At 38.3% G+C, this 16,912-nt stretch overlaps 1 protein-coding gene across 7 annotated transcripts in view; it reads left to right on the top strand.

Moving 5' to 3' along the window:
- Positions 1-2,152: 2,152 nt before the first annotated feature.
- The window catches only part of LOC131146942 (uncharacterized), a 28,886-nt gene continuing 14,126 nt past the window's right edge, over positions 2,153-16,912 (top strand). For 2 of the 7 annotated variants that reach the window (XM_058096804.1, XM_058096807.1), the window contains exons 1-3: positions 2,153-2,304; positions 2,980-3,012; positions 16,665-16,817. In XM_058096804.1, coding sequence (XP_057952787.1) covers positions 16,742-16,817 — 76 coding nt within the window. In that variant the 5' untranslated portion in view covers positions 2,153-2,304; positions 2,980-3,012; positions 16,665-16,741. Of the gene's footprint in view, positions 3,013-16,664; positions 16,818-16,912 lie in introns of all 7 variants that reach the window. The other 5 variants (XM_058096803.1, XM_058096808.1, XM_058096802.1 and 2 more) reach the window with 3 other exon arrangements.

Genomic DNA, 16,912 nt, shown 5'->3' with positions numbered 1-16,912 from the left:
GGTTGTTTGCCTTCAAATTGTGTTTGGTTAGTTTGGATAGTGTGGTTAATTGAAAGGTTGATTGGTGATTTAGTTGTTTAAGTGCTTGTGTTGCTGATTCTATAAAAGAAACCAAGTTATTGTTTGACAAATTAAACAAACAAGTAAAAGAATTAGATAAACAATAAAAGAAGTTAAGTATTCTTAAAAGGAATTAAAAAGAAAGTTTTTGAATTCCCAATTCACCCCCCTCTTGGGAAGCTATCCTAATTTCAACAACTCTCCACCCCCTCTAAGCTCTAGCCACATTGAGCACTAAGCAATTGCAGTCGAGCATCTAATGGCCAATAAGTTGCTTCAGTCTCCACTCCCTCCAGCTACAGATCGAGACATCTACAACCTACTAGGTTACCAGTCGCTATGTCGCCACCCACCAAAGTTTAGTTTCCTTCGGCAGTCGCACTAGTTGGCGTAGTCACCGACTTGCCATTCCTTGGTGTGTACAAATTTCTAGAACATGTGAAACAATGTTGGCAACTTGGCATGCTGTGAGTATACACTATTTGGAATCTTGAATATGCATTCAAATATGAACTACTTATTATAATTTTTATAATAAAATAATAGAGTGAGAAGTTCGTTCCAAATCGAATTGTCAGCTAACCGAAACATTCGGTTTAGTTTTGATTACGAAAATATCTGAATTGATAGGATTGGTTTAGTTCGGCAAATAGAGGTTCGAATTGGATACTAAACCATGAACAACCCTACTACTTATGAGATAAACAAGGGTAAAATCATAACTTGCCCTTATCCTCCATCACACGTGAGAAACTATAATAAATGAAAATTAAAAGTGTGTAGTAACAAGTCTGAATTTGAAAGACATTGTTGGATATGTTGAAATGAGGTCCCCCCATAGTGATATATATATATTTTTTATCTTTTTGAAAATTTTCGGTATTTTTTGTGATCTTTTAGGGCTGGTTTAGCTATGCAACACATTTTTTGTTTTTCATAATTTAATTTTTCATATAATTATAATTTTTGTGCTTATTTTTTACTTGTTAAAGAGTCAAATTAAAAATATAGAAAATAAAGAATTTATTTAAATATGAATTTTTTTTTTCATTTGTTCTTTCTAAATTTCAAAATAATTACAAAAAAGATAACTTATTTTTAAATTTTTCAGAAATTATGACAATATTTGGAATCATGGATTTTGGGATTTGAGTTTAGATTTGTAAGGATTTAGAAGAAACTAATTTATGCAAATTAAAGTGTGAGATTTGAATTCTATGTTCACACCTGTAAAGTAAGAGTTAAAAATTTAGAAAATAATATATATAAATAAATTTGGAGAATTAGAAAACATGGTTGCATTTTTTGTTTTAATTATTTATAAAAACTATTTATATAAGAAAATAGTGTTAAAATTAGTTATTATTATTCATTGATTTCATGAAAATGTTGTAAAAACTTTTTTGTAATTTTTTGAAGAATTAAAATAAAAAATGAAACTATTTTTCACAACTAAATGGACCCTTAGAAATTTTTAATTTTTAAATGTCATTTTGGGAATTTTGAAAAAAACATTGTTAAATTTTTCAGGGTTTTCAATTTTTTAATATTTAATTTTCAAGTTTTTATTAATTTTAAAAAAATTCATAAATTTATATATTTATTTTAAAACTTTTTTTAATATATTTGAAATTCTTTTTAAAATTTTTTTGAGGAAGAGATACTAGCTAATCGGACAAAAGATGCAAACTTTCATAAAATTTTTGTTTAAGATTTAACAAAAATAAAATTTTTCACTAATTTTAAAGTCTCATTAACCTCATTTGATATTTAATTGAAAAAGTACTTTTAAAAATTATTTTTTATTATAATATATTATATCATTGTTTAGAAATGATACGTGGACTATGTATTATTTGATTAAAGAATCCAGAACGTGCAAATTTGAAGTGTTTAGGCAATTTCTTAATATCTTTTACGTTTTTTTTTTTAATAGTTTAAAATTAAACTAAAGTTGAATTTTTATAAAAGGAAAACCACATCAAGCTGACTGGGCCACTCGAATGGCAATTCGGGTCAACTCGACCCGGTGGCTGCCAAACACAATGTAGGAAAAGGGTGGGCCGACCAACCCATCTGGGTCCATCGAGTCATCCCGACTCGGTTTGTTGGGGCAACTTAAATGGGTTGAAAGCCGGAAGAGCCACCGGAGTCTGGAACGCGAGCCCTCCAAAAACTGGCCTTACGCCGCCGCGACACCATTGCTGCGACTTATGTTTGACGGCCCTCCATTTGCTCACATAGGTAGGACGATCTCCACAACTCTCTCTTTCTCTCTTTCTCTCTCGTAACCTAAAAATATCTTGGAGCAACGCGACCGCCAGAGAGAGACCCGCCGCCGGCACTTCCACGTGCGATGCGCTTCCGGTGGCCCCTCTTTCTCTCAGTCCATCGTAGCCCTCTCGTCGATTTTCCTCTACAACTTTTCTACTATTGTCACCTTTAATTTTCTCATCTGTTTATTTATTTTTTCTTTATTTTTCGTACACTTCCTCAGATCTTCTTTCTAATTTTCTCGGCTGACAAACGCCTTTCTACTGGTATCCTCATGGTTGAGACCTCCTTTCCTTATTTTTCATTTTTTCACCCATTCATTCTACGCCAAATTCCAAACGCCCCCCTTCTCCCAATTTATAGAGCCTAGTGAATTCTTATTCTCATTCCCTTCCTCTCTTCTCAGATCAATCTCTCCACTTTCTTTCATTTTTACCCTGTTCTAATTGTGCAGCTTTCTCGTCGTTTTCTCAAGCAGAGTCTCCTCAACAAGTTCCCGCTATCTCTGCAATCTCTTTATGTCTTTCTTAATCTCCTTCCTATCCCTCTTGCAGGCCTCAACTCATCTCTCTCTCTGCATCTCAATCTACTCTCTCATATATCGTTAGTCTCTGTCTAATCTCTCCCTGATATCTCAACTTGCAGACTTCTAGCACCGAAGCCAAAGTTTTACAATAGGTACATGCTCAACACAACATATGACTCCTGCACTCCGCATAGACTAATACTATTGCTAGTGTGCTGATTGTTGACTTATAATCAAAGCCTTTGAGCTATGCATGCTTATGATTGCAGATGAAGCTAACGATAGAAATATGTAGCTACTAATGCTCTTATGTTTTTTCATGGCAAAGTAATGATGCTTGCAGCAAGCAAGAACTATTTTCTCTAACTGCAAGTCTCCTATTCCAATACTTCTCTTATTATTTTCGCTTTCTTGGGCTTTGGTGGTTTTTATGACGAGGGTTAGAGAAGGATGATGAGAGAGAATAATAGGAGGACAATGGATAGATAGATAAATGAAGCCTCCTTATTGATTTTATTTGTGAAATCTCAGTTACGTATCTATGTGTTTATTGTTTTCCCCTTGTCACCCTCTCTCTGTTTTTCATCATGCTCATTGCTGTCTGTGTTCTTCCTCTGTTCGACTTCTCTGGGTGGTGTTTCTCTTTCTGTTGTTGGGATGAGAAGAGGCTTATTTATAGGATGACTTTTGGATTTTGGTTGGAGATGGTGGTGGCGATTGACTGCTGCACAGTGTAGTGGCTGCGTAGCAGATGCCAACTTCGTGCAAGAAGGATGAGCAATGAGTGGGCTACCAGGGATGGAATTACGGCCATGGGAATCTATACAGAACAGTCAACAGTCTGCTACTTCCCGAATTAAATGACCCCTTTTTGTTTTAAGTTTTAAACTAATGAAGTACATACATGCTTGGGTCTAGATCCGGATTTGGGCATAAACCTTGGTTTGCCAAATTGAGCCAATTTGCACGCACAGTTACAGTTTTGATCTATATTGAATTAATTAACATCTTGAAGGGGCATCTTCATGGTTAAATCTTCAAATTGGAGGTCTTTGGGTTTGAATTTTGGGAGAGGTAGGAAGGGGCATAGGCTATATAGTGTGAGAGATGGGTACCTCCCGTTGTGTAGGCTAGTCTTGGTGTGAGCCTCCAATGAAAAAGAAGAAAAATTTCCCTGAATTTTTTAAGGCAAAATGAGGTGTCTGCACACTCCTCCTTTGGTGTCATGAGCCGAGCACTTCACACCTAGTGAAGTGTTGTGCGACACTAGCTAAAACACTTTTGCCAAACACACATTGTTAATAGAGTTGCTATTAATGAATAATGTTTCTTCAATGTTTACCTCATGCTTGTCATTTGCTTTCATGAATTGCTTTATGCTTTTGCTTACTTTTCATTCAACTGCTATGAATGTGTTCTTGTGGTAAACCATGGTATACTTTGGCTAACTAGTTAATCAAGAGTTCTTTAGCTAGTGCTGCATGGCCCTTCGCAAGGTGTGAAGTGTTCGATTTGTGATACTTGGCAACTTTTGGGTCTTTAACCTTCTATGGATGAGATGATCTCTTTATCCTCTAAAATTTGAGTGCAATGCATATTTGTTGAAGCTCCTTGAGTCAAACATGCTACCACCTAGAATTTTTGTTTCTTTCAAGAACCTTGCATTGTCTTCATCTAGTTGTCATTTTACAGCCTAGTCCTACCTTCTTTGATGATTGTCCTAAGGACTAGAAACAAGTCTTCGCTTGCTATATAGAGGATGTTCCATGTTATCAACTGAAGCTAAGTCTTCAATAAGTTGTCTAGCTAATATTTGAATGAAGTAATCTGCACTTGGTACGAAGAAGATAGTAATTGGGTGCACTGGGTTCATTGTATTGTAGGCTTTAAAGTTGAGGCTACGGTTGATATGGAAACTTCCCAGCCATTTCCTTATCTGAAGATTTGACCCCTATCAATCTAAACTTGCTCTTAGCAAAGCTGCATTGCTGGACTTCAGGCTCTTGTCATAAACACTTCTCTTCAAAGAAAGTTTTTATTTATATTTATTGTGAATGTTAAGTGCCTTAAATGTCTTCTCATTGACAATATAATGATTCCATCATTCACGATATGATCAATAATAAGATAAGTAAGAAAAAAAAGAGAAAAAAAAAGTAAGGCCATTTTGTTTCCCATTTTGACAAAAGACTCATACCCAAGTTCCAGAGCTTCTCAATTCCTCATACCAACCTCACAGTAAAGGAACACCATCCAGGCCTAACTTCCTATTATATGGCTTACACTACTTTCTTGGCTCACCAAGAAAAGAGCTGGGCAGTTTCCGACCAGGAATATACTGCATTCCTCTAGTATTGTCATTGTAAGTTTATTTATGAATAACTTCTAAGGGTTTAGTTCATTTTGTCTATCCCTTCGTCTTTTTGCTGTCTTTGGGTAGCTTCCTTATTGTTTGAGATCTTATCACCATCACCAGTCAGCCTTGAGGTGTGAAGTCCTATGCCTAGCCTTGTCTGCCGGACAATTTGGGCTCACCCAACTCATCTTAGTTCCCACCATCTTTTACCTCTAATATTGCCCGGTATTTCCCTTTGCCTTCAAACTAGTAGAACTGGAAGAACATGGGCACGGGGAATTTGAAATGTCATGCAACTTCTGTGTGGTCTCTTTTTCTAAGTCTCCTCATATCAATTTTTTTTTTTAAAAAAAAAAATTTGGCAGGATACCTTCATTGCTGCCTTCCATAATTTAGATTCCTTGGCTCAAGCCTTTGATAATGTGATTCCCCCCTTTGCTCTTAGCTTTTGGAGACTATCTACATCCCCCCCAAAAGCAACGTGCCTTTTCGGGAAACACATTGTGGTTGTGGGTAAGTTTTTATTTACTCCCTTCTTAATTGCATCCTTATTTTGTTCTACCACATGTCCACTTTTTTCTACTGTCCTAAATTGAGTGCTGACATCTCAAGTACCTTCCTATCTAGGATGCCTCCAACCCTTGCACCGCCTTCAAAACCTAATCCTATGAGCATGGGTGTTACTACTTTATGGATTGATATTTCGATGGTGTCTCTCAGGCCAACATTCTCCTTCTAAACATCAACCAATTGCTTGATCTATTGATGAAGGTAGCTCATAGAAGCCACATGCTGCTTCATTACAAGACCTAGGCTCTCAATTGGCTACTAAAAGTAGAGGTAGCTAGCATCTCAACTGAGCTAGGTAACCTCTATGAGAGAAGGAATAGGCCTCAGAGGTTGAAGCCTTTGCATAGGAGGTTGAATTAAGGCCAAAAGTACCATTCTTTAAGCATGAGTAGCACAGAAACCCAATCTCAAAAAGATTTGTCCAAATCTTCCCCTATCTTTAGTACTTATCTATTTTTTTCTTTGGCAACAATCTTGATTGTCAGTTTTCCAACATCAATTGAAGCCTTGCCTTCCATTTTGATGAGACTCAGTTATCTAGCTTTCACCATGAACACTAGCCTGGCCTAGCAAATCCAAGCATGCGTGACCATCTTAAGCTTGCTGAAGATATTTCCTCTATTCTTATAATTGCTGCTTTAACTCTTGTTTTAGGTGGAGGGGCTTCTGTGGTCTTGTTTGAAGTAACTACTTGATTGCTTTTTTATTAAGACAATGTAGAACTCATTTTACATGTAAAGATGATTCACTTTTTTTCTTATTTATTTATTTATTTTGAATGGTCGGAGTAGTTACCTCCCCCTTGAACAAGAACCTGTTGACCATGTTACAAATGTCCTCCTAAACTTTTGAAGGTGACACTAAAACCTCCTGTACTGTCTTCTTTGTTAAAAAAAAATCCCTTTTTAAATAGAAACCATTAAATTTAATGCATTAGCATCATGTCCTTGGCACGTGAATAACTAATTAATTTTGTTGTATAGCTATTTGAAGTTTTTACATTTGCTGAATATTCTTTACTTCTATTCTATGTTTATAACTTCGGGGGATTAGCAATTCTTTATTTTTTTCCCTTTTTTGCATTAAATTTTTGTATGATAAGTTGATGAGTAATTTCTATTTTTGGTAGGATGAGTAATTTTATTTCATTAAAAGAAAGAAAATATAAGTAGGTACAAGATATGTCTGGACTCACTTATCCGCCGTCCTCATACAGTAAACAATTTTGTTAATCATAATCTTCCTTAGACTCATAAAGGCACTTTTGTCTACATTGTGCTAATCTGTTAGATTTAACAGTTTTCATGAATATATAAGGACTCTTTTGTAAATAGAAAGATAAATAAAAGAGTTTTAGTATCATTTTAAAAGGTGAAGAGGGTTTTCATAATATGGTAAATAGTTTGGGCTTGTTGGTTAGGATTTCGAATTTTTGTATTGTTGTTTTTGAAAATGAGTACAAGGGAATATATCATGTATCTTTTTTATACTCAAGCATGTTTTCAAAATTATTTTTGAAAATGAAAATATGTGGAATTGTGTTTGGTTAAAGTTGATCTGGCAATTTGTTAACATAATAATAATAATAATGTTCATTATCTGTTATTATTATTGTTATCATTATACAACAACAACAAAACCAAGCCTTAGTCCCACTAAGTGGGGTCGGCTATATGAATCCTTTTCCGCCAATTTATGCGATCATGGACCATTTCTTTTGATAGATTTAAAGACATTAAATCCTTACTTACTATCTCCTCCCAAGTTATTTTAGGTCTACCCCTACCCCTTCTACTGCCTCCCACAGTAACTAAGTCACTCTTCCTCACAGGTGCACTATAAGGCCTACGTTGCAAGTGTCCATACCATCTGAGTCGTCCTTCCCTTATCTTATCTTCTATAGGAGTTATACCTAACTTACCACGAATATGTTCATTCCTTAATTTATCTTTTAATGTTATACCACTCATCCATCTAAGCATCCTCATCTCGGCAACTTTTACTTTTTGGATATTATGTTTCTTCGTCGCCCAACATTCTGATCCATATAGCATAGCTGGTCTTATAGCTATCCTATAAAACTTCCCTTTCAATTTTAAGGGTATTCTATGATCACATAGAACACTTGAAGAACTTCTCCATTTTACCCAACCTGCTTTAACTCTATGCATTACATCATCTTCAATTTCTCCTTCAGCTTGCATAATAGATCCAAGGTATCGAAATCTACAAGTACTATTTATTTCTTCATCATCAAGTTTAACTTTGTCTCCAATATTCCTCCTATCATTACTAAAATTACATTTCATATATTCTGTTTTATTTCTACTTATCTTAAAGCCTCTCGATTCCAAAGCTTCTCTCCATAATTCTAACTCAGCCTCTACTCCATCCCTAGTTTCGTCAATTAATACAATATCATCTGCAAAAAACATGCACCATGGAACCTCCTTTTGAATACTTTTAGTCAATTGGTCCATCACTAAAGCAAAAAGATAAGGACTCAAAGCAGATCCTTGATGTACACCTATGGTAATTGGAAATTCTCTGGTTTCTCCATCTATAGTCTTTACACTAGTCATTACTCCATCGTACATATCCTTAATGACATCGGTATACCTACAACATACACCCTTTTTTTCTAAAACCCACCATAAAACTTCCCTAGGTATCCTATCATATGCTTTCTCAAGGTCAATAAATATCATATGCAAGTCCCTCTTCTTTTCCCTAAACTTTTCCATTAATCTTCTTAAAAGATAAATAGCTTCTGTGGTAGATCTCCCAAGCATAAAACCAAATTGATTTTCTGAGATCTTCGTTTCTAACCTTAATCTTTGTTCAACTACTCTTTTCCATAGTTTTATCGTATGACTCATAAGTTTAATTCCACGATAGTTATTACAATTTTGAATATCTCCTTTATTTTTGTATATAGGTATTAAAGTGCTTTTCTTCCATTCATCTGGCATTTTCTTAGTTTTTACAATTGTATTAAATAAATTAGTTAACCATATAATTCCGTTATCACCCAAGCATTTCCAAACTTCAATTGGGATGTTATCTGGTCCCATAGCTTTCCCATTTTTCATCTTTTTTAGTGCAAACTTAACTTCGTTAACTCTAATTTTTTGAATAAATCTTATATTTTTAGTCTTTTCCTCATTTGACAATTCTAAATTTAAGCCTTCTATTTGGTTTTCATTAAACAACTTACTAAAGTAACTTCGCCATCTTTCTTTAATATCTTCGTCCTTAACCAAGACAATATCATCCTCACTTTTTATACATTTTACATTTCCTAAGTCCTTGTTCTTCCTTTCTCTAGCTTTAGCAAGTTTAAATATATCTCTTTCCCCTTCTTTTGTACCTAATCTATCATACAAACTATTAAATGATCTATATTTAGCTTCACTAATGGCCCTTTTTGCATCTTTTCTTGCCTCCTTATATTTTTCAAAGTTATCGTTGTTTCTACATTTTTGCCACGTTTTATACCAAATTCTTTTTGTCTTTATGATTTTTTGTACATCTTTATCCCACCACCAACTTTCTTTGCTATTTGAGAATCTTCCCCTTGATTCGCCTAAAATCTCTTTTGCTATCTTTTTAATAGAGTTAGCTAATCTATTCCAAAGAGTATTTGAATCTATCCCATCCTCTAAGGTCCAATCCCCATCTTTGATCATTTTATCTTTAAATTTTATTATATTTTCTCCTTTTTGGTTCCACCATCTAGTTCTCCTACACTGGTTTATTTTATCCTTTTTCTTCCATTTTTTAATGCATATATCTAACACTAAGACTCTATGTTGTGTGGTTAGACTTTCACCTGGAATAACTTTACAATCTTTGCATGATACACGATCTACCCTCCTAGTTAAAAAAAAATCTATTTGACTTCTATTTTGTCCACTTTTAAAGGTTATTAAGTGTTCTTCTCTTTTCTTAAAGCAAGTATTCATTATACTAAAATCATATGACATAGCAAAGTCTAAGATCATCTCCCCAGACTCATTTTTGTCTCCATATCCATATCCTCTATGTATCCTTTCATAATTTTTATTATCTCTTCCAACATGTCCATTCAGATCTCCTCCTATAAATATTTTCTCAGTCCCTGGTATGCCTTGTATAATACTATCCATATCTTCCCAAAATTGTCTCTTAAGATTTTCTGCTAAGCCAACTTGAGGAGCATAAGCACTAATGATATTTATTATCTCTTGTCCTAATACCATTTTGATTTTTATAATTCTATCCCTTACTCTAATTACACCCACAACGCTATCTTTTAAGTTTTTGTCTATAATAATGCCTACTCCATTCTTATGTTTTTCTTTTCCAGTGTACCAAAGTTTAAAACCTGATTTATCGATTTCTCTAGCTTTCTCCCCCACCCACTTAGTTTCTTGAAGGCAAATTATATTAATTCTTCTTCTAATCATTGTATCCACAATTTCCATGCTTTTACTCGTAAGTGTCCCTATATTCCAAGTTGCTAATCTAATCCTAGTTTCCTGAACTAACGTCTTTACCTGCCCACGTCCAGAATGATGCAGGAACCCTCGCATATTTGACACCGTACCCGGGCGCCGACACGGTGCGTCGCTTCGTGTCACGGTCCGACTTTTTCACACCGTTGTGAAGGGCCGTGCGGCGCTAGCTAAAGCACTCTTGCTTAACTAGCCAGCCAATTGTTTACCAACATTCATCCACGATGCACTTTCATTAACATTCAATCAGATAGCAGCGGAAATAATAATCAATTCATGAAAGCCGTGGCAACCAAGCAGTAAATATTGAAGCAAACGTAATTCATTAACAAATCCTCCGTTGACATGTTGTACTTACCGAGGGAGGCAAGTAGGCTAAGCACGTTGACAATTGCTAGTGAGTTTTACAATGACTGATGAACACTCACCTTTCCCCTAAAGAGCTTTCTAGGCCATTCTCACTCTAGCACTAGGAAACATCAAAGTGACTGAGGAGTCATACTGCCTTATTTGGCTTACAATGAAATAAATACTAGAAAATAACCCTACACTAGTATTTACATGATGGAAACCCATCCCAAACACACGAGATAAGCGGTCATAGGCAAGCATAATGCCCTGAACAAGCTTAGCCCGTGACATTCTCCCCCACTTATGCGGTCGACGTCCTCGTAGACTTTTGGCGATAGGTACACTTCAACTTTGTCCACGAATGGCTTCAAATCTTCCGCAGAAATCCAGCTGATTTCTTTATCATCAAGGCACTTCCACTTCACTAGGAGCTTCTGCCGCTTCTTCCTTGAGGATAGGAACTTTCTGTCTGCAAGGATCTCTTCAACATCATGTCTGTCAGGTTGCACCGTCTTCCACTCTGCGCTGTTTGACTGACTTCTGCTCAGGTCGTTGGTGTTGGCGTTGAATGGCTTGAGGCAATTGACATGAAATTGCGGTTTTCTCTCCTGATCTGCCCACTTCTTCATCTGCTTAGAAGCTTTCTCCAGATAGGCTTGGGCAAACTCTGCATTCTGTCTCCCTTCACTGGTGAAGATGTACGTCCTGGGACTCTTTCGTCTGTACGGCTCGTCCATTGTGTGAGGTAACAGCGGCAGCTGGCCTGTAACAAGCTCAAAAGGGCTCTTGTTGGTTGTTGAGCACCTTTGGGCATTGCCACAGAACGGAGCCACATCAAGTAGTTGCACGCCACTCTTTTGGTTGTCATTGACACAATGGCGCAAGTACTCATCTAGTAGCTCTCTGAATCTCTTCATTTGTTCGTCTGTCTGTCGATGATAACTTGAAGAGATGTCAAGGTGTGACCTGAATATCCTGAAAAACTCTGTTAAGAAGTTGTCAGTGAACATTAAATCTTGGTCACAAATAATAACTTGGGGAATACCCCAATGTTTCACAACAGTCACAAGGAACAATTGTGTCGTCCCCTCTGCCGAACAGTACTTTGGTGCGGCCATGAAAGTACCATACTTCTTTCGCTCCCCCTTGTCTTGTTGGCAAGTGAGACAAGTTTTGGTATAATCAACCTTATCATCCCGCGTGTGCGGCCAATAATACCTCCCCAGTAGTCCTGTCATTGGAATCATTCTCCGCGAATACCCCTTAACGAACTTCCTGTAGAAACTAGTAAGGCCAAGAAAGGAACGCAACTCCTTCACTGTCGTGGGGATCTTCCGTTCTTGAATCATCCTTACCTTCTCCATACCCCTCCAGATACGACCTTGTTCAACGACTTGACCAAGGAATTTGTTGCTCCGTCGAGCGAAAGAGAAATTCTCCTTCTTCACATCCAGACTGTTTCCCTTCAGCCTATCGAACACCTTCCGTAGATGCTCTTCATGTTTCCTCTGAAACGACACCGATGCTCCCAACGGTGTTTTGGAAGGGCGAACACATCCCGCTTCCACTTCATCAAGTTGCTTCCCCAACTCTACTATCTCTCTAGGCGCAATCCAACATGGCCTTTTAGCAGGTGGTTTCACTCCTGATAACAACTCGATCTCTTGCTCCACAGTCCGTCGTGAAAGCAAATTTTGAGGCAGCTTATCCGGAAACACCTCCTTATCCTCATCCAACACCGCTTGGATGGTCGTAGGCTTCAGCTCTTGGCCTACTTCTTTGTCTACCACCACCGTGGCTAGACGTGTCTGCTCACCCTTACCCAATCCTTCATTGAGTTGAATGGCTGAAAGGGACTTCCCTTCGTCTCCTTTCGTTGCAACGACTTGCACCATGCACGAGTGATCTCCCATCAGACACAGGGAACCAGCCGAAGGCATCAGCACTGCCCTCGTCCCCATTAGGAACTCCATTCCTAGAATGACTGGATAGTCATCCAATTGCACCGCTGTGAAATTCGCATGACCTTCCCACTGTCCAAGCTTTATAGCCACTTGCTTGGCTACTCCTAGAGTACGCTGGGCTACAGAGTTAACTGCTTTCACGCGTCCTGTATCCTTCTCTAAGGATAAGTTGAGTCTCCCTACTTCCAACTGCGAAACAAAATTATGAGTAGCTCTCGTATCCACCATAGCGCGAGTACTCTTTCCATTTATCCTCAAGTCCACAAACATTAACCTTTTTGCTCGTGTAACTTTCGGTGTTTTTGCCTGCTTTTCCAATGCGTTCACTAACCGCACTGAACCCACCCTCGGGGCATCATCCTCTTCCCCATCGTCTTCCACTGCCTGTTCTACAATGGAAGCTTGTAAGGCATTAAGTGATGCTTTGTGAGGGCACTCAAAAACTCTATGAGGACCCCGACACAAGAAACACTCAATTTTACTCTTCCCCTTTCCATTGGGGGTGTTGAACCCTTGAGACGACGAAGCTTCCTGTGAGGTTGATGATTTAGAGTCGGCTCCCCCACTCTTGGGTTTGCCATTCTTGAAAGACTTTCCACTGTTTCCCTCTCCGCCAAACCGTTTGGACGAAGCGGTCTCATCACCAGCGTAGTCTGTCAAGAGCTCTGCAGCCGCTTGTGCAGTTGACAAGTCTTGAACCCTTTGCCTATGAAGTTCAGTTCTTGCCCACGGTTTCATCCCCTCTAGAAAATAGAACAACTTGTCATTCTCCGACATATCCCGAATATCCAACATTAAAGCAGAAAATTGTTTCACATATTCACTGATTGACCCCGTATGCTTGAGATCTCTCAGTTTTCTCCTTGCATTATACTCAACGTTCTCAGGAAAGAATTGGGCCTTGAGCTCTCTCCTCAAGTCTGCCCAACTATCAATCACACAGTTTTCATTTTCAATTTCTCTGTACTTGTTACGCCACCACAGTTTGGCATCACCAACCAAGTACATGGTTGCAGTATCCACCTTTGCCTGTTCTGAGGCCATCCTCACAACGCGAAAGTACTGCTCCACATCAAACAAGAAGTTCTCTAACTCCTTGGCATCTCGGGCACCCCTATACGTCCTGGGTTCTGGCACCTTGGCTTTGCTAACTCCCGGAGTGTTGGAGTTCCCCATAGCAAGAACCATCACATTTACCTTTGCATCCAGATCTGCCATCCGGGCTTGCAAAGTTTCCACAGTGTGGCGAAAGTCCTCTGACATGTCGCCTATCAAACCTGCTTGATGTTTTTGTGATCCCCTCACTTCATCAACAAGTTCTCTCATCTGGGCCACCTCCGCGGCCATAGTGTTGGTTGTTTCCTCAACCTGTGCTTCCAGCACGCTGATCCTCTCAGCAGTGTTTGGTGCCATGGTCACTTACCAAAGCTTTCCAAACCCAACAACGAAGGCAATCGAATTCACGTAGCAACTCAACCTTGGGCTCTCACCAAGTGTCACCGACTTGGGCTCTGATACCAAATGTCACGGTCCAACTTTTTCACACCGTTGTGAAGGGCCGTGCGGCGCTAGCTAAAGCACTCTTGCTTAACTAGCCAGCCAATTGTTTACCAACATTCATCCACGATGCACTTTCATTAACATTCAATCAGATAGCAGCGGAAATAATAATCAATTCATGAAAGCCGTGGCAACCAAGCAGTAAATATTGAAGCAAACGTAATTCATTAACAAATCCTCCGTTGACATGTTGTACTTAGCGAGGGAGGCAAGTAGGCTAAGCACGTTGACAATTGCTAGTGAGTTTTACAATGACTGATGAACACTCAACCTCCCCCTAAAGAGCTTTCTAGGCCATTCTCACTCTAGCACTAGGAAACATCAAAGTGACCGAGGAGTCATACTGCCTTATTTGGCTTACAATGAAATAAAAACTAGAAAATAACCCTACACTAGTATTTACATGATGGAAACCCATCCCAAACACACGAGATAAGCGGTCATAGGAAAGCATAATGCCCTGAACAAGCTTAGCCCGTGACACTTCGGGGCGACGACCTAGCCCACCCTCGCCCACTTTTCGCTACACCCGGGTGGTTCAAGTGCAACGCGTCGCTCGTAGGGGACGCCTCAGCAAATATTCGGTAAGGATTCATATCATAGTGATCTGACAAATTTTACGCTGGCTGTCAGCTACCTAACGCAGCCCTCCTCCTTAACCCGGGCTTGGGACTGGCTGTGTGTGAAAAAATTAGGACATTTAAGTGCATCACAGGCGGAGTTTGTTATCATTATCATTATTATTATTGAAAAAGAGTGATGCTATTGTCTATGTGCTTGTGATTGTCATCCGCTTGATAGGAGCTGATTGGATGAAGCAGGTGGGACCTACTATGCTTCACCTACTTTCCTCCTGCCACGTGGGCCCATGACACTATTTTCTGTAAAAAGAAATGAATATACCCCATACCCACGTCTTTATTGAATTCAGAAAACTGTATCTGAAAACACCGAAAACACCTTAAAAACTGTTTCCTGAAAATGTGTATTTTTAAGATTATTTTGGGATACTTTCAAAAATGGCTTTTTGACTCTACTTGACCAGCTGCTAATTTTTTGTATTTTCTATACTTGTGTTTCCGAACACGAAAAACTGTATTTGAAACCTTAACCAGATAGGTCCTTAGAGTTGGTGTAGTTCAGCAGCGTGGCTAGGCTAGGCTAGGCTAGGCTAGGCTAAGAATTCTTGGCCCATAGTTGTGCAGTACAACAAATAAGATTTGAGTGAGAGCAGATTGTGACCATCCGGTGTCCTTCTCCACAACCAATCCTTTCCTATTCTTTGTTGACAAGCATAGGGCTTCTCTGCACAACTCAAAGATCTCAGTTATGGTGAGCATTTTCTCTCGCTTCACTTTCCCTGCTGAAGAAGATGAAGGTGTCGCAATTGATTGAGTGAGAGCAGATCGTGACTGTCCAACGTCCCTTCTCCACAACTAATCCTTTCCTGTTATTAACTAATAAGCCTAGGGCTCCTCTACACAGCTTGAATATTTCACTTTTGGTGATCTTTGTCACCCCTCTCTATGGAATGACTAAATTCCCATGGAACAACAAATTTCTGTATCTCAAGCACCCCTGAGCCCTACTGGTAATGAGTCTAATTCGTAATGACCATCATCATGACTCCCATTTCATTTACTCTTTCTCGTTTCTTATTGTTTTATTTCATCTGTCTGCCCTCACTATTTCTCCATATGTTCTTTAAATGCAATTAATTTTAAAATCTAGATTTTTTGTTGTAGCCATGTCATATGATGGTTTTTTTTTTTCAAATGTCATTTTTGTTGAGAGTCATGATCCATCGGTGTCTATTTTTAGGGGGTTCTTGTTCTGAAAAAAAAGAACCTCTATGATGTATGAAATTTTTAGGCTGCTAGGAGTAATTTCCATGTGCTGGGCCTATGGTTTTTGTGTGACAGTCATTTGTAAATGGCAGCTTAAGTTTGTTGTTAGTGCAGAGTTTATGAAACCCTTTTCTGTAAATGGCAGTTTAAGTTTGAACTCTCAGGTGAAGTTTTTGCTGCTTCTCTATGGGGTATCTATTTCCTTGTCCAATCTAATAAGTCTTGTTTCAATAATGGCACTCGATCATCATTTGACTGAGAGAAGTTGGGAGTTTGAAATCGTAAGGAACATGGGTCAGGAGGTTGGTTTTTGAATCATAAGGGTAGTTTGGTCTTTTTGAAACTAGCCTAGTCAATTGGTGTTGCAATTTAAACATGGATCAGGATAATATCCACAGCAAGTCCAGTTCAATTCAGTCCAGTCTGGTTCCATCGTGTAAATTTTAGCCACCAATACAAATGCTCTGTCAGGTCTAAATGTATTTCCCCATTTCTTTATGTTTACAAAAAGTTTTGCAAATGGCGCTGAAAAATCCAAAACCACAATATGTAGTTATAGTATATGAAAATAATAAAAAATATTGAGCCTTCCTCGCAAATTATGACCACCTCATTTTAATGAAATTATCATTCAAACACTCCTATTTCTTGTCTTTCCAGCTAAAGCCTTTCCTAGAGACCTTGGGAGCTGAAATAGAGTAAACAGAATAAGAGAAGAAGATGCAGCAAAAAAATTTATGTCTGAGTCGCTAGCTGGGAGACCATCTGGAACAGATGGCTCTGATTTTTCTTATCGCATGGTTGTGGACTCCAGTAAGCCTAACTTTTGATGACTCTCTTTAAGTTTTTGTGAAGGCTATGTGCTTCAATGGAAAAATCTTTGTGGAGTACAATTTTCTGTTTTTTCT

This window comes from Malania oleifera, chromosome 13 (genome assembly GCF_029873635.1).
Source record: "Malania oleifera isolate guangnan ecotype guangnan chromosome 13, ASM2987363v1, whole genome shotgun sequence".
NCBI lineage: Eukaryota > Viridiplantae > Streptophyta > Magnoliopsida > Santalales > Ximeniaceae > Malania > Malania oleifera.
Note: the sequence above shows the minus strand (reverse complement) of the source record. Positions and strands in the feature narration are given on the sequence as shown.